Source organism: Bos taurus, chromosome 22 (genome assembly GCF_002263795.3).
Source record: "Bos taurus isolate L1 Dominette 01449 registration number 42190680 breed Hereford chromosome 22, ARS-UCD2.0, whole genome shotgun sequence".
NCBI lineage: Eukaryota > Metazoa > Chordata > Mammalia > Artiodactyla > Bovidae > Bos > Bos taurus.
In genome coordinates, this window is record NC_037349.1 from 50,375,199 (window position 1) to 50,399,017 (window position 23,819).

A 23,819-nucleotide genomic window follows, 5' to 3' on the forward strand; every position below is an offset into this window, starting at 1 on the left:
GGTGTATTATCACCCCTCATCCCACCACAGCTTCCTCTAGGGCTGGGCTTTTCTGCACCATAACTGCCATTATTTGGGATCAGGCAGGGAATGGGGCAGGGAGAAGGTGCCAGCTCCATGGAATGGGGTGCACCTGGGCCAGAAGAGACTTCCAGGGAAGCAGGAAGTTAGAGTTCACAGGGAGGAGAGGAAAATGCAGAGTGCTGGGTATAGAGCTGAGAGGCGGCAGATACAGCCTTCCTCCTGGGGGGGCTTTGGTTTCCCATCAGGACCCACCCAGAGAGGGTTGATAACAAGGTCCTTTCGGGGGGCTTTTCAGAAGCCTGCCTTTGCCTGGGCTGTGTTCCTGCCTGGAGTGCCCTCCCTCCACAGATCTAAGTGCTACCCATGTGCAGCCTCTGGGACACAGGGCTGGTGTCTGAGCCCCTGGACAGTAGGCAGGGATGAGCTGCTGCATTGCTTTTCACTCCATTAGCAAGTGGTTGGCTGCACTGGGAGCCCCTTAAGACTTCTTTTTTACATATTTTATTTTATTTATTTATTTGGCTGCACCAGGTCTTAGTTGAGGTACATGGGCTCTTTAATTGTAGCATGTGGGATCTAGAACCCTGACCAGGGATTGAACTCAGGGCCTTTGCAACAGGGAGTGCAGAGTCTTAGTCCCTGGACCACCAGGAAAGTCCCCCTAAGGCTCCTTTTGATCCTAGATTTTTTTAAAGATGTCTAGAGTCTTCCCAGAGTGCAGGGCGGGGAAGGCAGGTCACCTAGAAGAGTGCAGGGCCAGGGACTTGATGAGCTGACCCCTGGGAACACCACCGAACCCAAGACATGTCTGTGTTGAAAAACCAGGTCTGGGGAACTTGGCTGCTCACGGGGCCTTTCCTGCCTACCGTCCCCAGAACCTCCTGGGTAGGAGGATTCCAGCCTGATCCGTGAGGAAGGAGGGTTTCTCAGAGTGAGCGGACTGTCCCCATCTCCTGGAGTCTGACCCTCTCCCCAGGGTTTGGGGCTCCCCCAACTCTCCGAGCCAGCCCTCGGGTCAGGTGAAGTGTGAAGAGAGGCAGCACTGAAACCTGCCCTCACAGAAGAGTCTCGGTATGGCCTTCCCCTCAGACTGAGCTCCTCCCTGTTGCTTCTTGGCCCCTTCATCCCAGGCAGCCCTCAGCCTGGGGAATGGGCTCAGCTGGGGGGGAGGGGCTCTCCAGGTTGCCATGGCAACATGTTGGCCCTCCTCACTTTCCAGAATCAGAAATAGAATTGGATGCCCTTCTTCCTGGTGAGAGACTATTTAAAAACATGTTGGGGGGAGGGGTACAGGGGCAATGTCCCTGCCTGATCCCCAAGAGGGGCTGGGTAGAAGGGGCCCAGCCTGGGAGCTTCTCTGACTGCCCCACTGCCCCTCCCCTTAGCTGGATGAAGCCGAGTGGGCTTTGATCAGCCAAGAATTGTGAGTACAAAAGACTCAGCCTGGTCCCACAGGGTAAGTAACTAGCCCCTACTCAGCACCGCCAGGTTCCTGGGAGGCACTGGCTTACTGCCCGCCAGGAAAATGCCCCCTCCCAGGCCTGAGCCGCCTGCTAAGCTACCGGGAGAAGCAGTAGGGCCAAGTGGGATATAGCTTGAGTATCGAGGGATTGAGGCTGCAGAGCTCGGAAGGGAGGCATGTTGGTTCCCTTCCAGCAGAGTCCATGCCCGCCTGGCCCTGGGCATGACACCCAGTGGTGGCACCGGAAGTTACAGAAGTGTGGGTCCCGAGCTTGGTGGCCTGGCCTCGGATTCCGCTCTACAACTCACTAGCTGCAACCTCCGCAGTTTCTCTCTCCTCCCTGTGCCTTGGTTGCCTCGTCTGTAAAATAAGAATGACAGCACCCGGCTCTCACTGAATTGCTGTGAGGCTGGCTCGCGGTGCTCAGCACTGCCAGGTGCAGAGGAAGCGCCCAGTCCACAGCAGTCGGTGTTCTCTTTTGCCATCAGGGGTGTTTGCGTCCCAGGTGGGAAAAGCTGTCTCTGCTCCAGACTGCCTTCTCTGGTCCTTCCTTCGTGGGCCACACCCTTCTCAGGTCAGTTTGTCGCAGAGGACCTCAGCCCTGGCAGAAAGGGTTATGCCTCACTTCCCCAGGAGGTGGGGGGATGGCTCAGGGATGGCCAGGCAGTGATTTTCAGGGCCTCTCTCCCCGCCCCCCGCTCCAGCCCTCCCACAAGCACAACAGGCTGCTACTAGCATCTCTGTCACGGGGAAAAACAAAACCAGATTAAACAAACAAAAAAAAGCAGTATGCTCGGGGACAGATTACTGAGGTGAATAGTGTTCAGCAAGCCTGTGTGTGTGTGTGAATGCACGCATGCACAGGCCACAGAGCCTTGGGCCATGCCACCTTCCTGGACCATAGTCTGTCCAGAGACCTCTGTCCCCCTTCTTCATCAAAAGCGGCATCTGGGGAACGGGGAGGGGCCCTGGGGGCCTGAGCCGTGGCTGAGTCAGGCTTTGCCCAGGAAGGTACAGATGAAGCACCAAGCTAGCCTTGGTCCCTGGTCACATCGCTTCACACCCCATGGCCATCCGTAAGCACTATTTTTAACTTTGGTGAAAACACACCGTTTCAGAGGACAAGACTATAGCCGCTTTCTCCACAGACCTGTTTCCTGGGTAGAAAGACTGAGGCCTGAGAAAATAGCCCTGGGGGACAAGAGGGAAGAGGCCCAGGGCTCATAGCTGGGGGTGGGAGGAAGGTCTGACCCCACCCCAGTCAGAACTTCCAGACCCAGGCCTTCGGCTATGGGGGCGGTCCCCAAACCGAGCCTGTTTTCTATGGCTGCCAGGCTCAACTGGGCCTGGGCTGGTGGGCCAGAAGGGTCCCATGCCTCCTGGACCCTCTGTTTGCCATCTACGAAATGGAGCGTGGAACCGCCCACCTGTCTAATACCCTCCTTTCGCGTGTGCTGCCCAAGCCCAGTCCTTTGTCCCACATGTCCTCACTGTGTGTGGTCCCGGGACCCAGTCCTTCACCCACCATACTCCCAGTGTGGAACCAGCCCTGAGCCCTCGGCGTGGGCAGTCCCCTAACCTCTGTGTCCCTGTTGTGCCCCATTACATAATTGCTCTTTGGCTGGTCCAGTGCCCTACGCCCAGTATTCTGCCAGCGTGAGGCTCACACAATGTGACAAGAGCTAGAACACTGTGACTGGAAGGTTCTGAGCAGAGGCCCCACCCCCACCCATGTCACCCCCATCCCCACCTCTGTGGGACAGTGGGCTGGGCCTGAAGGACATGTGGCTCTGGGGAGGGGGCTTTGGGAGGCACAGGCAGAGGAAAACCATCTGGAGCAGAAAGACTGCCAAGGAGCGTCTGTCCCTGGAGCAGGAGCCGGGGAACATGGGGGAGGGGAGTTAGAGCCTGAGTCTGGGCCCCTCACCCACTTCCGGCTCTCAGGGCTGAGTGGTGAAGGGGCTTGGCCTCCCCTCTCTCCCCATGGGCCTCACACACTTCGAACGGCATCCGTGGGTCAGGGTTTAAGCATCAAGTTGCCACGTGGGAAATGGGGAAAAAGAGCCAAGTCTGGCATCTGAGGTAGACTGGGAACCCAGGGGCTTCGCTCGGCGTCTTCCCTGCCTATACTTTCTTCCCCTTGGTCTTATACGGTCCTTCACCTCTAGGAGCTCTACCCTCGCTCTTGGGCTGGCCTGGGCAGAGTGACTACCTGACTGTCAGAGAGGAGGACAGTGTAGGGTTGCCAGACTTCACGGGGATCCCTTGCTCTTCCCATTACCCAAGATTCCCTGGGCAGGCCCCCATTCCTCAGGGGGGTGGGGCCCCTGGTTTCCCACACTCTCTCACCCTCCCCCAGGTCATGGGGGTGCTATGATGTGTGGGGTTGCCACGGCAATGAAGCGGGGGCAGGGCACCTAGGGCATGGAGCAGGACTATGGAAGTCACCAAGAAAGTGGGGGGCCCTGATCCATCGGGCCCCCAGGGCCACCCCTCAATTGGCAGCCAGCAGCTGGGGGGTGGCGTTAGAGGGCCCCAGGGACCATGGATAAACTCAGGATCCGCATCCTCGAGGCATGAGGTGCCATTGTCCACCGAGGCCAACTCAGATGGGGCCTATGGCTCAGCCTCCCAGGCCCACACCCATGAGCCCTGTCATCAGCACCTCCGGGAGCCTACGGAGGCTACCTCCCAATGTGGCTATGAGAGGGCCTCCCAGGACACCCTGAGACTCCCCTCCACTAGCTTATTCCCAGGCTCTTTCGTGGGAGCCCAAACACATCTCGTCATGGAGACCAGGACCCCGGCCCTACCGGTGTACACGCGCGGTGATGCCTCCAGTGACACGGCCCAGCATGGACTCTACTGTTCCCGGCTTCAGGTGCAGGTGGTGGGGGAGGGCAAGGTTCCAGCTAAAGTCCTCGTAGGCTGGGGCAAAGGCCCCTGCAGCCCGGAGCAGACTGCCCCAGCGGGCATTAGGAAGAGCCGATGGCTACCGTATATCCCTTTAGGGGAAGATGGCTCACCTGCAGCCCAAGGTCCTTTTCTGGCTCCAGGTCATGATCAGAGCCAGGGCAAGGGCCCAGGTCCGGTTCAGGCTCTTCCAACGCCAACTCCAACCCGGGCCAGTACTCCAGGTGTGGATCCAATCTCAATGGCAGGAGCAGAATCTTATCCCTGCAACCCTGACCACCTGACTGATACCAAAGCCACCACCAAGGGCCTGTCCCAAGACCTCTTGCCTGGGAAATATGGCAACCAGTGGCCAGTCCAGTTGGATTCTTCCAAAGGGGTCACATCCTGCCAGAACAAACTGAATTTCCATCCTCAGGAGGAGCCTCCCACCCCAGCACCCACCCTGAACAAATCCCAGGACCAGAGCCAGGTACACGAGGTTACCCAAAGGCCAGTGTTACCCAGGCATCCCAAGAACCAAGTGGAGAAGCCCCTGGTCAGTATCTCTAGGCCAGGCAGCCCCAAACCAGGCTCAGGGCCTCCAGGAACCCCCAAGAGCCAGAGGGACAGCCAGGAGATCCGCAGCACTCAGCAAAGTCAGCAGCCCCTCAATGTTTGCAACAACCCCTGCTCCAGCAGGCCGCCATCTGCCTGCCAATTAAGTGGCCACAACCCAGCCCCAGTACCTCCCAGGGAAGCCATGCAGATACCTGCCTCCAGTGCCCCTACCTGCCAGTTACGGGATGCTGTGGAAGACCGTGTGCTGGTGTTTGACATGGCCACAGGCAACACCAGGATGGGGCTGCTGTGTCATGATCCCATGGGCTCCCGGGCAGTGTTGGTGGGCCTCATGCCCACCCACCCACCCATCTATGCTTCCGAAAGCACGCAACCCACCCGCCCACTGCCCATGCCCATCCTCACCCCTGACAGCGATCGTTCCAGCTTCTGGTCCACCACGGCCGTGGTGTCCAGCCCCGTGCCCTCCAGCCTTTCATCGGGAAGCTACCGAGAGGTGGCCCTGGTTCCCAAAGAGGCCAGGGTCCACCTGGAATCACGAGGCTCCACTGGTGCTGAGACACCCATGAGGATGGGGATGCTCGGAGGGCCTGTTCTACTGGGGACACCACTCCAATTTGGAGAGAGGATCCTGAGCCATGCCCATGATCCTGGCTGGTCCAAACCTGATGCTGAAAAAAACCAAGGGAGTCGCACTATCTGGATGCTGGATGCCCCTGGGATGCAGGACACCTCTCTGGACCAGACCAAGAAACAACAGTGGATGAGCTCAGAGCACACCACAGAGCCGGTGCCAGCAGCCAAAAACCAGGAGGTGCTCAGACCCCCACTCCAGGAGGATATAGGCAGCCACAATCAGAAAGAGAGCTGTCACCCTGACAGCCCTCAGGTCAAAAGTGCTGGGCAGGCCCCCCTTGGTGGTCAGCCCCCACTAGCTGAGCAGGCCCCCTCCACCAAGCAGCCCCCACTTCCTGTTCAACCTCCTCTCACTGGAACCCCTATTTCCAGGCAGCCTCCCTTTTCCCAAGAACCCCTCATCTCCAGTGAGCCCACTCTCTCAAGGGGTGCCCTGACCACTAGGGAGCCTGGTCAGGCTTCCACCCTGGGCCAAGAAGGTGAGCCACTGGGCCCGCCTACCCATGTGGAGGTACACCGGATGCCCCCCGAGGAGACCTGCGTCTATGTAAACAGAGAAAAGGTTGGTGCCAGTGCTGCCCAAAGCTCCAGCATACATCGGCTCTTGTCCTGGCAGCATGGCAGCTCCCCCAAGGTGCAGGAGAAGCAACTTTCCCTGATCGCGATCACCGCACCCAGCCCCGGTTGCAAGGTCTTGCCCATGGTCACAGTGGACACTCAGCTCCAGGGTCCCCAATTTAAGCTGACAACCGAGGACATGACCCACTCGCCAGTGGTTGCACACCTCAGCCTGCTCCGTGGGGCCTGCTATGAGCTGGTGCCCACCATGGATGCTCTGGCTGTACGGTCCCCAGTGCTCTGCCGCCACTCGCTGGGCCCCTACCAGGACATGGCTGCCGTGGTGATTGACACAGGCACAGGCTTCACCAAATGCGGGCTGGCTGGAGAAGACCACGTCCTCAGCGTGCTGCCTTCACGCGTGCAACTGCTGCAACACCCAGTCCAGGGCCAGCCCAGGTACACGGTGCCCGAGAAGCAAGAGCCCTCCTATTCAATGCTAAATCGAGGCGTGATCTCTGACTGGGATGCCCTGGAGGTGCTATGGCAGCACCTGTTCTACTGCAGGCTGGGCGTGCAGCCCGAGGAGCTGGCTGTGCTTGTGGCCGACTCACCCATCTCCCCGCGCACCAACCGAGAAAAGGTGGCTGAAATACTCTTCGAGCGTTTCCATGTGCCAGCCATGCAGACAGTGCACCAGGCCCTGCTGGCGCTCTATGCTTACGGGCGCACCACTGGGCTGGTGCTGGGCAGTGGCCACGGCACGTCCTACGTGGCTCCCATTGTCACTGGGGATCTGGCCCCCCTTGACACCTACCGGCTGGACGTGGCAGGTTGCGACCTTACGGAACACCTGGCTCAGCTGTTGCTGGCGGGTGGCCAATCACCGCTCAAGGCAGAGCTGGTCAACCAGATTAAAGAGACCTGGTGTTACGTGGCCATGGACATGAAGGCTGAGCTAGCCCGCATGCAGTCCCAGACCCAGGTGGATTTTGTGCTTCCGGACAAGCAGGTCATCACACTGGGCTCTGAGCGCTTCTGCTGCCCAGAGGCTCTCTTCCAACCCAATCTGCTGGGTGTCAATCAGCCGGGCCTTCCACAGCTAGCCCTCCTCAGTATCAGCCGGCTGGAGGCCAAGCAGCAGGAGCAGCTGCTGGCTAATGTGGTGCTGGACGGTGGCAGCACCCTGTTGACTGGCTTTCCTGAGCGCCTGAGACAGGAGCTGGGCCCTGGTACCACCGTGCTGGGCTCTCCGCACCGGGCCGTTGCTGCTTGGCTCGGAGGCTCCATCATGGCGTCTCGGAACTCCTTCCAGAGCCTGTGGTTCAGCCGCCGTGAGTATGACGAGGAGGGCCCATGGGCCATTTACAAGTACCATCTATGAGCACATAAAAGTTCTGTTTCTGCTTGCTTTGACTACCATGGTGTATTTTAGGCACAGGGTGGCGGAGAGAAGGGCAGGGGTTGCAGGCATGGGGTCAGGGATGGGGGCCTTGGCACTCCCAAGGTACACCCTCCTCTACACACTGGAATTCCGTGGGCCTTGGCAATTCTGTCCTTTCCAGGGAGGCCCAGAGCCCTTTGGCTGACATTGGCCCTGGGCTAGCCTGACCTTTACTGCACCCCAAGGGCAACCAGAGAGAGTGGCTGCTGTGGGTTTTGCCCTGTTGCCCTGGTGACAAGCTCAATTACCCTTGATTGCCAGCTAGTTGCCATGGCAATTTCAAACATAATGAAATAACCCACACAGCCTGGAGTGAGTCACGAAGGGGTGGGGGAGCCCCCTCCCCAAGCTCCAGAGGAAAAGACTGCTTGCCTTCCCTCATGTTGGGTCCTCCATGGGGGCCGAGGTCAGCAACATCGACAATAGCCAAACAGTTCCATTGATGGCTGGGAGGCCTGGAGCTTTGTTGCCTCCAAGGGAGGGTCTGTGTCAAAATCTGGGCTTCTTGGGGGAGCTGACCTGAAAGTGCAGATTCCCTCTGAAGTCCGAACCACGGCTGGAGCTCTGTGCTAGGTAAGCAGGGGCTTCTGTCAGCCAGTCAGAATATGAAGGAGTAGGAGTGCTGGCCTTTGATGCCGTGGGGCAGGAACCAGGGTAGGGGGCTCATAAGTCCTGGGTCCTGGATGGGAGATACAAACTGAGCTGGAGGGTGAGGCTCCTTTGTGGCCTCTGTGGATATGGAGACTCCCACCTTATCCTGCCTCTCTGGTGGGAGCCAGAACTGTCAACTGGGGGGTCCCTTTGCCTCCTCTGTCTCCCAACCCGGGCCAACCCCTGCCCACAGGGTGAATAGGATACAGATCTCGTTAGGAGATCCTAATAGAGGCTATAGGGTATTGCCAACGCCAACTGCCCTGTTTTAGTCCCAAACTCCACCGTGTGTTACAGGGCTTCCCATTGGTCAGGGGGTGGCTAGAATCCATGGCCCCTGACTTGTCTAGCTCTGAAGAGTGGGGCTAGGAACAAAGGTCTGTGTCTTCCATGGCCAGGAAGAGGTGAGAGGAGGCACTCGGCTGTGTCGCTACTTCCTGTCTGGAGGGCAGCTGGTGGCCGAAGCCAAAATATTGAGGTCCTGCCCTGCCTGTGCCCCTCTGGCTGAGTGCTGAGGAACAAGCCACACCCCGGTCCCAACCCTGGGTTCTCATCTTTAGGGTGCCCTCTCCACAAAGGACAGAGATCTGGCTATCTCCGCACATACCTGAGAGTGAGGGACGGCCCTATGTGGACAGACTACAAATGGCCAATGATATAGGGTCATCACAGCCCACCCCACTCCTAGGCACGGTTTGCCCTCTTCCTGAGTCCAGTTTTCACACCCTGAGTCGGACTCCCCAGTCCTGAGGCCTGTGTCAGGCAGGAAGGGGACCAGGACTGGCTAGCTACAGTGTCCTTGTGCACATGCACGCAAGCATGCCTGGGTGCACACAGAATGCAAACACGTGCCCCTGGGCACCACTGCACACACTGTGCTGTTGCCATCTCCTTTGGCTAAGAGCGCACACTCACAGACATCATCACACGTGTGCACATACACCCTGCCACGTGCTCACCCACAGGCACATGGAGTGTGCACGGGACCCAGAAGAGGTGGAGCACTGCCAGCAGCAGGCAAGGCTCTAGCAAGCCACCTCTTCCCCTGCCTCGAAATCCCCCATGTTGGAGCTTCTCCTTGGCCCCGCGTCTCCACCATGATCTTCAGGAAAGGCAGAAAATGTGTGTGATGTGTGGGGTTGGCAAGCCATGGATCCGATGTACCATACAACTCAGAGAACTCCTGTTTCAATGACAGTGGGCAGACAGTAGGAAGGACTGAGTGCTAGGCCATTCATTCATTCTGCAGACATGAACTGAGCACCCAGAGACAGGACACAGGCTCTGGCCTGTGCCCAGCTCGCCAGGAGAGTCCTCACCAGTGGTGGAGTCGGTGTGGTAACTGAGACCACCCAGAGCCCAGGGAGCCGAGAGGCTGTGACCAAGCCAAGGAAGGATGTGAAAGGCTCCTCAACACCCCCTGAGGAGAAAGATACTGATGGGTCCTGCTTAAGTAGTCATGTCCCAGGCTAGACTTCCAGCCCCAGCCCCAGCTTCAATTTCCTGACTTGGACTCCTGCAGCCACGGGGAACCATCCAGGAGAGACTCACTCATGGCCAAAGGTTTGGAGATGACCCCACCCAGGATGGGGTCAGAAGGGTTCGGCTGAGGTTGGGCCCAGCTCCAGGCAAGCCTAAGTCTGGCCTTCAGACACTGGCCTTAAGGCTTGGGCGTGGGTTGGGGGTGGCATGGCAAGCATTTGGTCCACTTGCATCCATGACAAGGGACAGAGAAATGGCCAAGGACTTCCTGCAGAGCCTCCTCCTGGCAGTTCTCAACCAGGGGGCATGTTCTCAGGTCAGGTCAGGTTCTCAGGTCAGGGGACAGGTCTGCTGGGACTCCTGGGGGCTGTAAGTTCTCTTGTATCCCCGTATCCTAGCCCAGGCCACCAGGGGTGATGCTGCTCAGGAAGTGCTCAAGGGTGATTAAACTGGAAAGAATGCAGAATCTACCCTTATCATAGGTAACTTTCAGAGCTTGAGAAATTCAGAGGCACACTGGAGGGGGTAGACTGGGCCATCCACCCTGGCTGGGACTTGGAGATGGGAAAGGCTCTGACTTGGCAGGAGGGGACGGGAGGGTGGGCAGACAGACTGGCACCAAGGTCTGGGGCCCTAGCTTGCATGCACCGCCCCCCCATGTGTTTACTAGCTAGAGGAGGCCAGTCTATAGTGAAGCTTGCCCTAGCGACTCCCCAGTTGGTTCTTTTTAGTGGGTTCTGCTCTTTGGGTCAGGTTTTGGGAGCTGGTGGGTTCAGGTGGTAATCTGCCTGCAATTCAGGAGACTTGGGTTCCATCCTTGAGTTGGGAAGATCCCTTGGAGAAGGGAATGGCTACCCACGCCAGTATTTTGGCCTGGAGAATTCCATGGATTCTCTAGTCCATGGAGTCGCAAAGAGGCGGACACGACTGAGCGACTTTCACTCAGTTTGGGGGCTGGAAAGAGTGCCAGTACCCTAGAGACCACTACCTGCCAAGACACTCCTGTACAGTTCCAGGACTCAGGCTTTCTCCTCACACCTTCTACTCTGCCGCACCCTCTACAATGAACATCATAAGGTACCTCCAGTCCCTGTCGCCCGGTCAGTCCGAGTGCCTAAGGGAACCTTCGAGAGCCTGGCCCGGGCCGCGCAGGCCAGTGCTCACCATCTCTGCTGCCACCCCTCATCAGCCCTTCTTCGAGTGGGATTCCGGGCTCAGGCTCCTCCAGGGTCGGGGCGGAGCCGGCGGAGGGAGGCCCCGCCCCCAGCCCGCCCCCGGCCCGGGGTGCGAATCCGGTGCCGGCGAGCGGCGGGAGATGCTGGAGGTTCGCGAGCCGAAGTGGCTGCAGCTGGCGCCGCGTCTGCCCCGCTTGCCCGGAGCGGATTCTGCCCGCCGCCCCCGTAGCCCTCGGCGCCCCCACTGAACCCGCGATCGCATCCTCCCTGTGACCGACCAGCGCTGCAGGTGCGGGGTGAGCCGGGAGGGGGTGGGCCCCCGGAACGCACGTTGCGAGGTCTTAAGGGATTGGGTCTCTGGCTCGAGGTTTGGGTAGCCGAGTGCGCGGGGGCGCTGCAAGGGCTTGGGGTCCTGGCGCGGGCAGAGTACGCGGGCTCTGCAGATCCAGGGCTGGGCGTGCGGGGTTGGGCTGAAGTTCCCCATCACCTCAGACGGCTCGGGGGTCCCAAAGGAAGCCTCTGAGACTCAAGTCCAGGCCAATCTCCCCTCCTTGTCCCCCATCCCACCCCTCGTCTCGCTGGGCTCCTAATTGTGAAAACAGTAACCTTCCAACATTGAGCTGCCCCAGGGGGTTAGGGGCGAGGGCTCAGCTGTCCCTCTGGACTCCCAGAGCCGCCTCCAGCCCCTCCCAACTGCCCCCGGACCCTCCCCCCCCTCCAGCTAAGCAGTCACTAATTTCCATGACAACGAGAGTTCTTTATGGGCGACAACCTGAAGGGGGCTGGGCGGGGCTGCCGCGGGGTGGGGGAGGAGGCTCAAGACCCTGGGGACCAGCAGCCCCCTAGGCGAGATCCAGCTTCCAAGCCTTAACTCGGGGGCCTCCCCTGGGGTCCAGGGTACGGACCCAGCGCTGCGCGGTGGGGGTGGGGGACGCACATGTTTCTGCCGGGAGGTGCGGGGCTTGGTGCTCACACGTGTGCCTCCCGCATGTGTGTTGCTGTGCCAGCGGGGGCGAGTCAGCAGCACTGGGGAAGGGGGTCAGGGTGGCAGCACGGTTGGGGAGCAGGGCCCCCGGCTGGCAGGGTGAACAATGAGAGAGTGAGACTGCCTTCCCCTGCCTGTAGCATCTGGCAGAGACCCTAGGCTCTCCCAGCCCCCCATAGCTGTGTCAAACTGCTTTTGTCTGCACCCCCTAGGCAGAGCCTGCTTCACCAGGTTCCCTCCGAGGAAGCAGGGCTCTCTGTCCATCACCAAAAGCTCAGTCTGCAGCAGTCCAGCTACTGGCCAACCACCCTCCTCCAAGGGTGGCTTTGAGCCCCCCAAGGACCACCTGCAGGGACCTGGTGTCCTCCCTGTCCCCCATCTCCAGTCAATTCCTGTCAGCTTTAGGCACCTGCTGGGCCCGATTTTCCTCAACTGAGAAATTGGTGTCTCCGCTCCCCTCTGTGTCAGGCTGGGCCCTGGGCTGGAGCAGAGGTCTCTCTCCTTTTCGTTTACAGCATTTGGTAGGGATCCTCCTCCCGTATCAGCTACCTCTTCCCATATCAGCTGCTGGCCCTCCTCTCCCATCCTTGTCCTGGCAGGTGGGCAGTCCTTGCCCTGGGAGAAGGCTACAGAGTCAGTGATCTCTATCCAGGGAAACTGAGGCAGAGTCGGTGAGGTGGGGAGGATGCTGTGCAGTTGTTATCCTGTTTCTAGACTGCTCGGGGTGCTGTTTCTGGCCTTCAGGCAAAATCCACTGTTGGGGAGGGGGGCAGCTGTGGCAGGGAATGAGGCTGAGCTGCCAGAGAGGCCCTGGGGACCCAAGGCCTCTAGGGAAGAGCAGATGGGGGTGGGGGTGGCTGGTGCGTCTGGGCAGAGCTGGGTCAGCTGACAGGAGGGGCTGCAAAGGGAAGCAGCCAGGTCTCCAAGCTTCATTTCCATCCCCCATGCCTGTGCCTTCGACATGTTGGACCTGCCTTACCTAAGCTGCCTTGGTGACAGGGAGAGGGGCTGAGGAACTGTTGTGACCGAGGGGACCACAACAGATGGCCTCTTCCCACACTAAGTTCAGAGTCTAGGGGGATACAGGAGGGGTCAGTCTCAAAGGTCTAGGCATCAGGGGCAGCTCCTGGCCCAGGTGTGCAGAGCACATGGTCATGGAGACCTTAGGGCTCTGCTGGACATCCATAGGCCCCTTCAAAACCCCCAGCCCACCTTTTCTCCTGTGTCCTTGGGCCTGCATCCTTTTTACTATATATGAATTCTTTACCCCTCCTTCCACCGCAGGTTGTGCCTTTGTCTCTCTGTGGCCCTGCCCCTCTTTCCTAAAGTCTCCCAGTTCTTTCCTGATGAAGACCTGGGTCACAGAACACATAGGGAAGGAATCAGGACAAAAGTCTCAGGGAATTCTTGGAGAAGGGGTTTGAATAACACCTCTCCTTACCCCTCCCCCCTTTTAAAAACTTCCATCACCATAGCAACCCTTTACTCCCAAGGCCTTCTCTGCATTTCCGCTCCTCCACTCAAAGGACAGCAGGGCCCCCAGTGGGTTTTCTTTCAGGGGCTCAAAGCTTGGAACCCGGGTGCCTGGAAGGGGTCAGTTGGCTCTTGGCTTAGCCTGCATGTTTGAAGGCTTAACTTTCTGGAGACAGCACTGGATTGTATGCCCACCCCAAGACTGGAGAGCATTCCCCGCAACCCCGCATGCGCTCTCATTAGATGGGAGATAGTCAGCAGCCGGAACTAGTGACCAAGGCCCAGCCAGGGCAGGCCCCTGCCCAGTTACCTAAAGCAGCTGGATGGTAGACGAGAAACTTGACTCTGCCTCCTGACACAGACCTGAGAGCGAGGTCTCTATTTCTACCCATCCTGTGGATGAAATCTCTGCCTCATGCTAGGCAGAGCTCGGACCAAGGCAAGTCGATTACAACAGGAAACCCAGCTCTGGTCCCTGAAAGTAGACAGCAGGGAAGGGGAGAGGGTGCCTGCAGGCTGGTGTTCACAGCTGCCACTAAATCGGGAGGTGTTGCCCACAGTTGTTGGGAGGCTGCTGGAGGCCTCCTGGGCCCCTCCTGGCCTCCCTAGATTTACTGCAAGATCTGGAACCCCACATGGCAGAGGACGAGGGTGGCAGGAAACTCCTGTTTATGGGTATGAAAGGTGGGGCCGGAACCAGGCTGACCCCAGTGGAGGAGGGGCCAGGACTCTGTGGGACCCCTGGACCTCTGGAGGGGCCTCTGTCCCATTCAGGCTTCCCCTGGGCCAGACTTTCCTTAGGCTGCAATAGGGCCGCTTGGGACCCTTTATTACCAAGGCACCCATAGGCTGAGGCTCCATCAGCGTTGCCCGAGGGGTCCAGACCTGAGTAGTTAGGGAATGCTTGGCCCTCAGGCCCCTCAGAGGCTCCCCAGGCTCTGCACTTCCCCCAAGCTCCCTTGGGACCACCCCCTGTGCACGCCAGTCAGTTTCTCCGCAGAGAATGGAAGGCAGCATGTCTCTAGGGAAATGGCTGCAATGGGACTTCTGTGCCCTCCCTTGTTCCACTGTGGACTTGAGGTCCAGCCAGGGTCCCAATGTCACTGGGAGGGAGCTCTGTGCTGTTGGATGTTGACTCTGGGCTGTCCAGGCCTTCTGCCTGGCCTTCTACTATTCTTGACGATGTCTCAGCTGCTCCTCTCAGCTTTGGGGCCAGGGCTGCCCTTGTTGCAAGCAGGTGCCTGGGGCTTGATACACACACCGGCAGCCTCCTAGGCAGCAGCAGTGGGTAGCAGATGGGAGAGTGGGTGGGGGTGGAAGGGACCAAGATGCTAATCGGAAGCAGGGGCCCTCTTTCTCCTCTCTTCGCCCTGGGGCCAGGTTGCGGGTGGAGGCGAGTGAGTGCAGTTAGATGGGTGAAGGGAGGTAGTGACTGGCTGAGATCAGGGCAGCCATGGGAGCGGGGAGGCAGGTGTCCTCCATGAGGCTTCAGGACATGGCTCCAGGTTGATGTGACTGAGCAGAGGTCCCCACGGTGGAGACAGACCCCCAAGACTGGCCCTGGGTCCCTGCAGGTCTGAGTGCATACGCACGACCAGAAGCAGGGCCAAGATCAGGGACAGGCATATACGAAACCTCCCACACTGCATGGCTGGGCAGGGAGCTATTGGCGTGGGGTTAGGGGGAGGTGGAGGTGGTGGAAGTTATCTCAGCAAAGGGCCATGTTGAACCTGGAACCTCAGGATGGTCGCCAACGATCTGTGGCGCAAATAACCTTAGGACGTCGGGAATCACAAGGAAAGAAGAGATTTAGCCTTGGTCTTGGCACCCGGCTCACGTGGAGGCCCTGCTCCACAGGGAGGCCAGGATGGGTAGTGCCCCTGACAGTGCCCACACTTCCTCCACTGTGTGGACACGGTTGAGCTGGCGAGTCACCTGTTGTTGGTTGTTTAGGTAGTTGCTGATTTTTTGAATGTTATAAATAACTCTGCCGTGACAAATAGGATACTGATGGGAGGCTTGGGGGGAAGGGCATTCCTGCCAGAGGGAATGGTGTAAGCAGAGCAGCAGAGCTGAGCCATAGGTCCCTTCCAGCCCTCCGAGGGGACCTGCAGGTTGAGGTATCACCCTCCCACCCAGTAAAGGGCCCTTGGATTGCAGTCTGGAAAGGGAATCGCTGCACACCAGAGCCATCGGGGCAACTGACGCAAGCCCCCTCTCTCGGATTGTTAGGCCTTAGAGATGGGTGGCCGGCAGTGGTGGGTGGCCTCGCCTCTGCTCTCAGCTGTGAGAGTGGGATTCCAGCCACATGCTCCTTCCCGGCAGATGCAGGAGCCAGGCTGTGACCACAGTGGCAAAGATACGCAGTCGGGGACAATCTTCAAAGCTTCTCTTGTTTGCCTCTGCAGTACTTCACAAGATGGCTTAAGCCCTGGCTTGAATCATGCTGATGAAAAATGCGTTTCTGTGTCCTGAGCCCAAAGAACCTGGGTGAGGGAATGGTGGAATTTGTTCCCTAATGCAGAGGGCAAATTTGAGGGAGAATTTGCAGGACTGGGTGCCATGGGAAGCAGGTAACCTCCTCCTGGGAGGAAGCAAGCGCCAGCCAGGGCCGGCCAAGGGGCTTATGTGGGTCCTGGCCTTTGACCCCGGCTGGCAGAGTCCCTCTGAGCAAGCTTCTTCCTCGGGTGGGAGTGTCCTCTCTCCTCCATACCCTGTGGCTGTGAATCACTTCAGGCAGGGCACCTAGGTATTCAAGGCCCCAGGCGAGGCGCTTTGCACAGCAAGTGCTAATCAGGCTGGTGAGAGACCGTGCACAGTCAGAAGCAGAGCAGTTTGAATGCAGCCTTTTGTGTGAAGCGTGTTATCACCCCAGTGTCACACCAACCGGGCATTAAGGAGGCCAACTTTGAGTCAGATCTGGGAAGGTCCGGACTCTCTCACCAGTTCTCCTCCTGAGGTTTACCTCTGAGCAAGGGCTGCGAAGGCCTTTTCCTGCGGGTGCGGGCACCAGTCCACCCTGCATCCCAGGTGAGGATTGGGCTGGCAGGGTGGCAGATCCGTGGGGTGCCACGCTCCAGGTGCCAGAGTGCCTGGAACCTAGTGCAGTCAGCTGTGCTCCTCCTTCTGCCTGGAGTAGCCACCCGTGGCCAGAGGCCCCTCTCCTGGGCCCAATGGCCAGGTCTCCTGTGGGCCCTGGCAGTGAGGCACAACGCAGGCTTGTCTTGCTTTTCCAGAGCGTTACCCCTGCACACCTCTTGGCAAATCCTTTCCCTCTAAGGCCCGGCCTTAATGCTGCTTTTTCCTCAAAGCCTTTCCTCGCTTCTCTACCCAGATGGGGGTTCTCCCTCTGAGGAATACCCCAAGCACTGTGCCTGAATGCAGTATTTATTAAATCAGTAAAAACAACCACAGTACAAATTCTAACAGAAAATGAATGAACAGTAGACATCATCGACTCAATGGATGATGTTTGAGAGAGACAGTGAAGCACAGGAAAGCCTGGCATGCTGCAGTCCATGGAGTTGCAAAGAGTCGGACACGACTGAGCAACTGAACAGCAACAGAATAAATCTGCCCCTCTGACACCCAATTCTTTCCCCCAAAGGGACTCTTATTTTCTTCCAGAAAGGACTTTGCGTGTACACAGATACATAAAGTTTAAAAAATTTACCCCAGTGTAGCACCCTTTACCCACTGTTCTGTCCCCTGCTTTTTCTCACACTGTCTTACTGCAGCACATTTTGATCTATTTTATTCTTTTTGATAGTGATCAAGTATTCGGCAGTATGTAGGGCCATAATTTTTACTCACATTTTTTATTGTGAAATATAACAGAAATCTAGGAATGAACCCAATACATGTACGTACATTTATCCAAATTATTATAAAGCTCAGACCTGTGAAACCACTACTCAGATTCAGAAATAGGTCCTCCAGAATCCCCCCCAATCACAACCTCTTTTGTTTCTCTTAGGAGGTCTCATGCTGTTTACTTCCTAGAGTTATAGCTCGACCAGTATGTCTGTATCCTTAAACAGTATAGCTTAGTGATGCCTGTTTTGAACTCTGTATCAATAGATTCACATTCTATGTATTGTGGTTTTTTCCACTCAACACTTGTATTGGTGAGATTGACCATGTGGTTGGGTAGAGCTGTAGTTCCCTCATTCCCCTCATTTCCATTGTTGTGTAATAATATTCCATTGTGTGACTCTCCCACAATACATCCTGCTGCTGATGGGTATGTGGGCTGTTTCCAGTTTGGGGCAATTCGGAATATTGCAGCCATGAGCACTCTTGTATGAGTGTATGTCCTGCTGCACTAATGTATATGTTTCTGTAGGACATATATTCAGCTGTGCAATTGCTGGTTATTAGGGAATGTTCGACTTCAGTAGCTTCACCAAACTGTTTTGCAAACGAGAAACTTGCCCTCCACCAGCAGTGCTCATGTTCTTCGCATCTTTGCCAGTGCCTGGCATCTTTAGATTTGTGGAGATGACTCTGACAGGTGGGTAGCTACAACCCCCTTCATCTGTGAAATCACTGAAATTTAAATCAATCATTTGATAAATCTCTTTTTGATTATACATAATGCAGAATGAGTCTAGGATATGTCAGCTTAATATATTTTTCATAAGCAGGGGCTGTTGTAGCTTGGGCAGCCAAGCTAAATGGCTGGAAGTATGGCCAAAAAGGCAGGGCTTGGATCCCAGTCTGACCACCCTCTAGCCCTTCCTGGTGTAGACTCGGCCTCTGGCTTGATCTGAGCCAGGCTGGGGTTTCCCAAAGACAACCTCTACATTGTGCGGAGAAGTGGGGAGTGGGACTGCTGAACCAGACCCCATCCTGTCTGCAGCTCAGAGCCCGGCAATGCCGTTTGGGTGTGTGACTCTGGGCGACAAGAAGAACTATAACCAGCCATCGGAGGTGACTGACAGATATGATTTGGGACAGGTCATCAAGACGTGAGTGCCGGGTCTGTTGGGCCAGGGTGGGCGGGCCAGGGCTGGGAAAAGGGGAGTGGAGTACAGCCCATGCTGAGGCCAGGGCTGAGTGGAGTGCCTGCTGGCTGCAGTGAGGAGTTCTGTGAGATCTTCCGGGCCAAGGACAAGACGACAGGCAAGCTGCACACCTGCAAGAAGTTCCAGAAGCGGGATGGCCGCAAGGTGCGGAAGGCAGCAAAGAACGAGATAGGCATCCTCAAGATGTGAGTGTGAGGCCCTGGGGTGGCGACGGGGAGGGGAGAAAGCAGGGCAGGGCTTCGAGGGCCAGGGACCTCAAGCAGTACCAGCCTCCGGCCAGTGAGTGTGCTGTGGCCCACAGTGGCCACCAAAGCCTCTCTGAGGGGCTTCTCCCAGCTCTAGGGCTTGGCTCTTCTCTCTGCCGCCAGGGTGAAGCATCCGAACATCCTGCAATTGGTGGATGTGTTTGTGACTCGCAAGGAGTACTTTATCTTCCTGGAGCTGTGAGTGTGGGTCTGGGGTTCCAGGAGTCCTTAGTCCTCCCAGGTCTATACCTCCTCTGCCCTCTGCAGCCAGGGCAAGCCCCACTTCTGGACCCTTGGGGTCTCAGGCCCGTGTGCCTTGCCCAGCCAGCTGCCTGGTGTTGGTAGCCTGCCCACATACTCCTGCCCCACCCCCGATCCTGCCCACGCCAGGCTCAGGGGCTGGTGTCCCTCAGGGCCACGGGGAGGGAGGTGTTTGACTGGATCCTGGACCAGGGCTACTACTCGGAGCGAGACACGAGCAACGTGGTGCGGCAGGTCCTGGAGGCGGTGGCCTACCTGCACTCACTCAAGATTGTGCACAGGAACCTCAAGGTGAGGCCGGCAACCAGGCTGAAGGGTCAGTTGGCAGCTGGCCTGGGGCTGGGGTGGGCAGCACTTTGGGGCCATGGTCCAGCCTCTGAGGGTTTCATGGTGTCTTCATCTGCCCACCCGCATGCCATTCCTGGCTGGAGCAGCTGGAGAACCTGGTTTACTACAACCGACTGAAGAACTCAAAGATCGTCATCAGCGACTTTCACCTGGCTAAGCTAGAGAATGGCCTCATCAAGGAGCCCTGTGGGACCCCCGAATACCTGGGCAAGCAGGGAGTGGGGCAGGGCAGGGTGGGACACAGCCTTTAAGGACTGGCTCAGGGTAGTGGAGGAGGAAGTCCCCATCCCAGCAAATGGGTGTGGGTGTACAAGGCCAGGCCAGGGCTGATACTGACCAGCAGATGGATCCTGTTTGCAGCCCCAGAGGTGGTAGGCCGGCAGCGGTATGGACGCCCTGTGGACTGCTGGGCCATTGGAGTCATCATGTACATCCTGTGAGTGGATCAGTGGGCAAACAGGCTGGCAGTGAGGTGGGATGAAGGTCTGCATCCATGGCCTTCCTGAATGACCCTGAGTGTGGGCCCCCACGCAGGCTTTCAGGGAATCCACCTTTCTATGAGGAGGTAGAGGAAGATGACTATGAGAACCACGACAAGAATCTCTTCCGCAAAATCCTGGCTGGTGATTATGAGTTTGACTCTCCATACTGGGATGACATTTCACAGGCAGGTGAGGAGGTACCCAGCATGAGAGCAGAGTAAAGGGCTGGTGTGGGGGACTGCTGTCAACCTTCTCTGCTGGACTCTGATCCCATCCCCGAGCCCATTCATCACCTCTAGACTATGAGAGGGGTGCCCATGCCTAGACTCTCCCTGGCTTTCTCCCAGCCAAAGACCTGGTCACAAGGCTGATGGAGGTGGAGCAAGACCAGCGGATCACTGCAGAAGAGGCCATCTCCCATGAGTGGTGAGCAGGGAGCAGGGGGGCAGGCAGGAAGGATGGGAGGAGGCCAGGGGTTCCTTGTCCTCTGTCTTCCTCACACCTAGCAGCCTCCATCCTTGAGGCCTTGAGTTGGGTTTCAGGGGGGTACCCAGAGCTCAGGCCAGCTCAGAGGGTCTGCCTAGGATCTTATAAGGAAAGGGCACAGTCTCCATGAAGGCCGTATGCCCTCAGATCTAGACACACTTGTACCCTTTCCAGGATTTCTGGCAATGCTGCTTCTGATAAGAACATTAAGGATGGTGTCTGTGCCCAGATTGAAAAGAACTTTGCCAGAGCTAAGTGGAAGGTAAGGGTTGGATGGCTCTCTTTCCTGGCTTGATCCCCAGTGCTCCTTCTGGCACCAGTTTCTTGCCTGCATCACACCCCTGCAGACATACACAGGCTTTTCTTAAACCATCAGGTGTAGCTGTAGTCACTGTTATGACCTTTAGGCAGGTGTGCTGAGCAGCTGGGTCCCTGGCCCTGGGGTGGTCAGAGGCAGCCAGAGCCTCATGGAACGGTCTGGGTTTGGCCTTTGTGAAGAAACAGATCCAGTTTCCATAAGCTTCACTCTGAGCCTCTCTCCACTGTCCTTCTTTCAGAAAGCTGTCCGAGTGACCACCCTCATGAAACGGCTCAGGGCCCCAGAGCAGTCTGGCACGGCTGCAGCCCAGTCTGCTCCAGGCACAGACACTGCCACCCCTGGGGCTGCAGGCGGGGCCACGGCTGCAAGTGCAGCTGCCTCAGCCCTTGGGGGCAGTGCCACCCCAGCCACAGCGGGTGATGCTACAAAGAGTGAGAATGTGGCCCCCGCCGACCGTAGTGCCACCCCAGCCACAGATGGCAGTACCACCCCAGCCACTGATGGGAGCGTCACCCCAGCCACTGATGGGAGCATCACCCCAGCCACCGATGGGAGTGTCACCCCAGCCACTGACAGAAGTGTTACTCCAGCCACTGATGGGAGAGCCACACCAGGCATGGAAGAGAGCACCGTGCCCACCACCCAAAGTAGTGCCACACCGGCTGCCAAGGCTGTTGCCACCCCTGAGCCGGCTTTGACCCAGCCGGACAGCACAGCCCCAGGGGGCGCAACAGGCCAGGCTCCACCCTCTAGTAAAGGGGAAGAGGCTGCTGGCTGTGCCCAGGAGTCTCGGAGGGTGGAGACCAGCTGAGGGGGCAGGCTGTGGGGGGCGGGGGATGGGCAGGAGGGTGGGAGAGTGGATGAGGGGCTTCTCACTGTACATAGAGTCACTGGCATGATGCCCTCGCTCCCCCCCCGCCCCTGCCTCCCAGCATGGGGCATGTCTGGGGGCCACAGGAGACCAGTCTCATCTCCTGTGTGTATGTGCGTGAGTGATGGGCAGGCCAGAGGCGGGACCAGCCCTAGCCCCTGCATGGATTCCTTGTGGCTTTTTCTGTCTTTTGCTAGCTTCATCAGTTTCTGTTTCTTGTGGGATGCTGCTCTAGGGATACTCAGGAGGTCCCTGCTCCCCTGCCCCCCTCCCCTTTCTGCCTCACAGTTCCCCCCTACCCAGGCAGGCCCTGAAGGTCCCATCCTCTCCCAGGCCCTAAATTGGGTGGCCTTGCCCTGAGAGCTGGTCCTCCAGCGAGGCCCTGTCAGCGGTCTTAGGCTCCTGCACATGAAGGTATGTGCCTGTGGTGTGTGGGCTGCTCTAGGAGTGGAAACAGGCTGATATAGAGAATGCTGTAATCTCGGGCAGAATGCTTTAAGACAAGATGGGTCACATGGCTGGGGGCGCTGCTTGGTAGCCATGGGGGTCCTCAGGAGTGAAAGAGAATGAGTTGGGGGTAGAAGCTCCCACCTCTGTCCCTGGGATGTCTCTCCTAAGACCCTTGCGCTGTTTCCTGACCTCCTGGGTCCTGCGCTTCAGGAGCCTGCAAGGGGAAGGAGGAGCAGTTAGGATGTGGCCATGAGATCTGGGAGGGTGGAGTGCAGACCCAGGACCTAGTGTACCAGCCTAGCTGGGTCCTTACCCTGGGCTGAACAAGGACAGCTGCCGCTGGCTCTTCCCAGATGGGCTCCCTTAGGCTCAGTCCACAGTCCTCTCCATCCCAGGCAGGGGGCCTGCTGCCTGGCAGTGTCCCGTAGTCTGATTTGGGGGTTTGCCCTTCACAGGGCCAGATTTTCTGCTCTCTCAATTCAACAGTGAAATAGACAGGAACACTCTCTATGTCTATGACCCACTTCCCCTTCTATCAAGGCTTAAAGAGAGGCCCAGGTGTCTCTGGGCCATGCTGAGTTGCTTTTGCTGGAATGAGGGAGTGAATAAAGCTCCCCAGTTTCCTAATGGAGGCTCCTGGCAGGTGCCCTTTGTCAGACCCTACTAGAGCCTGGGCAGGCAGCCACACTGGTCCCAGCCCTCGCTTGGCACTCGGGGGTAGTCCTGCCCTTCTCCCTGCATGCCTGTGGGTCTGCTCTGGTGTATGAAGGTCGGTGGGCTGTGTACCTGCTGAACCTGGCAAATAAATGTCACTCTGCCAAAGCCTCTGGCCACCCTCTCGCCTTTGCTTCCTCTATATTACTGGGGAGGGCCCCTGGAAGGCAGTGGGGAGGGTAGAGGCTGGGGGTAGTTTCGCTGGTAGTGGTCTGAGCTCAGTGCCATGTGGATTGCTTGGGATGCCACAGGACGGTCCTTGATGGTAGGGGTGGGGTCCTCTGGACTCTAGAAAACCATGTGGGGCTACTGTTCTGACAAGTCTTGTTGAACAAGGAGTCCTTATCTTGACTTAAGCATAAGACCTGGAACCTCCAAGGGCCATCCACCGTAGGGAGAGACCTTTTGTACATGGCCAAAGTGGGTTTCCCTGGGTTGTGGAGCGGGTGCAGGATAGGCATTACACAATGATTCTATCCTGCCCTTTGTGTTGATTTCTTCTTCCTGTAAACAACACGGTCGCTTTCCACATACATCCCAAGGACTTCACTCTGGGTCCACTTCAGGTGGAACAGATAAGCTTTACATTATGGGGCTGTGTATAAATTTTTTTTCTGGGAAGAGGGTAGTTAATCACAAAAACTCCTAGGAGTACTCCTTCCAGCCGAGATTAGCCCAGGTGAACTCACCAGGGATGCCGCTCTTCCTCAGAGAGGATCCCAAAGACAACTCTGATGTGGGAATAATAAAGGTTTGTTAGTCATTTGTCTAAGATGTATCTGGGCCTCCAAAATTACAACAGTCCTGAGGCAAAACTGATCCTCCCGAGAGCTAAGACCAAAGTCAGGATACTGGCCCTGCCACCTCTAATCACCTCTAAACTCAGGAATCAAGTCTTGCTTGTATAGATCCGGCGTGAGCTTGAGATGTCCTGAGTGGTTCATCTTTCTAGGACCACTCAGAAAGGAGGGCTAAGAGAATGCAGCATTCTTTCGGTCTGGGAACTATGGGTTTCCACTATACGGTCAAGCACCGCCCAGAGCCCAGGGGACCCGCTCTCTATCGGGACTGTCGTCCCATTCCTTACTCTACTCTCCGAGAGCAGAGAAGGCTGCGCTGAGAGAACAGGGCTCAGAAAGCCCGTGCCCAGCGCACCTCGAGTCACCTCTGGCTTGGGACCATAACGCCCTGTATTGCCCCCCAAAGGGGCCCGGCTAGCAGCCTAGCTGGTCCCCGTACCAATCCAACGTTG

The 23,819-nt window shown here is 57.5% G+C and overlaps 2 protein-coding genes and 1 long non-coding RNA gene across 7 annotated transcripts; 2 read left to right on the forward strand and 1 right to left on the reverse strand.

Annotated features, from left to right (window-relative positions):
* Positions 1-3,205: 3,205 nt before the first annotated feature.
* ACTL11 (actin like 11) lies at positions 3,206-7,563 on the forward strand. Its single transcript, XM_002697075.6, has one exon. The coding sequence runs from the start codon at positions 3,924-3,926 to the stop codon at positions 7,536-7,538; it is 3,615 nt and encodes a 1,204-aa protein (XP_002697121.1). The 5' UTR covers positions 3,206-3,923; the 3' UTR covers positions 7,539-7,563.
* Positions 7,564-11,114: 3,551 nt separating this feature from the next.
* On the forward strand, positions 11,115-22,676 carry CAMKV (CaM kinase like vesicle associated). 4 transcript variants are annotated; one of them, XM_010817738.4, is made up of 11 exons: positions 11,115-11,202; positions 18,226-18,334; positions 18,445-18,576; positions 18,760-18,834; positions 19,050-19,188; positions 19,332-19,452; positions 19,606-19,681; positions 19,780-19,916; positions 20,075-20,153; positions 20,388-20,475; positions 20,771-22,676. In XM_010817738.4, the coding sequence occupies exons 2-11, from the start codon at positions 18,240-18,242 to the stop codon at positions 21,341-21,343; spliced, it is 1,515 nt and encodes a 504-aa protein (XP_010816040.1). In that variant the 5' UTR covers positions 11,115-11,202; positions 18,226-18,239; the 3' UTR covers positions 21,344-22,676.
* On the reverse strand, positions 17,167-22,072 carry LOC132343542 (uncharacterized). 2 transcript variants are annotated; one of them, XR_009492436.1, is made up of 3 exons: positions 21,995-22,072; positions 19,583-19,800; positions 17,167-17,912 (listed from the first exon to the last, which is right to left on the reverse strand). It is a non-coding gene; the product is annotated as an uncharacterized lncRNA (long non-coding RNA). The 2 variants fall into 2 exon arrangements; XR_009492435.1 differs by having other exon boundaries at positions 17,167-18,778.
* Positions 22,677-23,819: the final 1,143 nt, after the last annotated feature.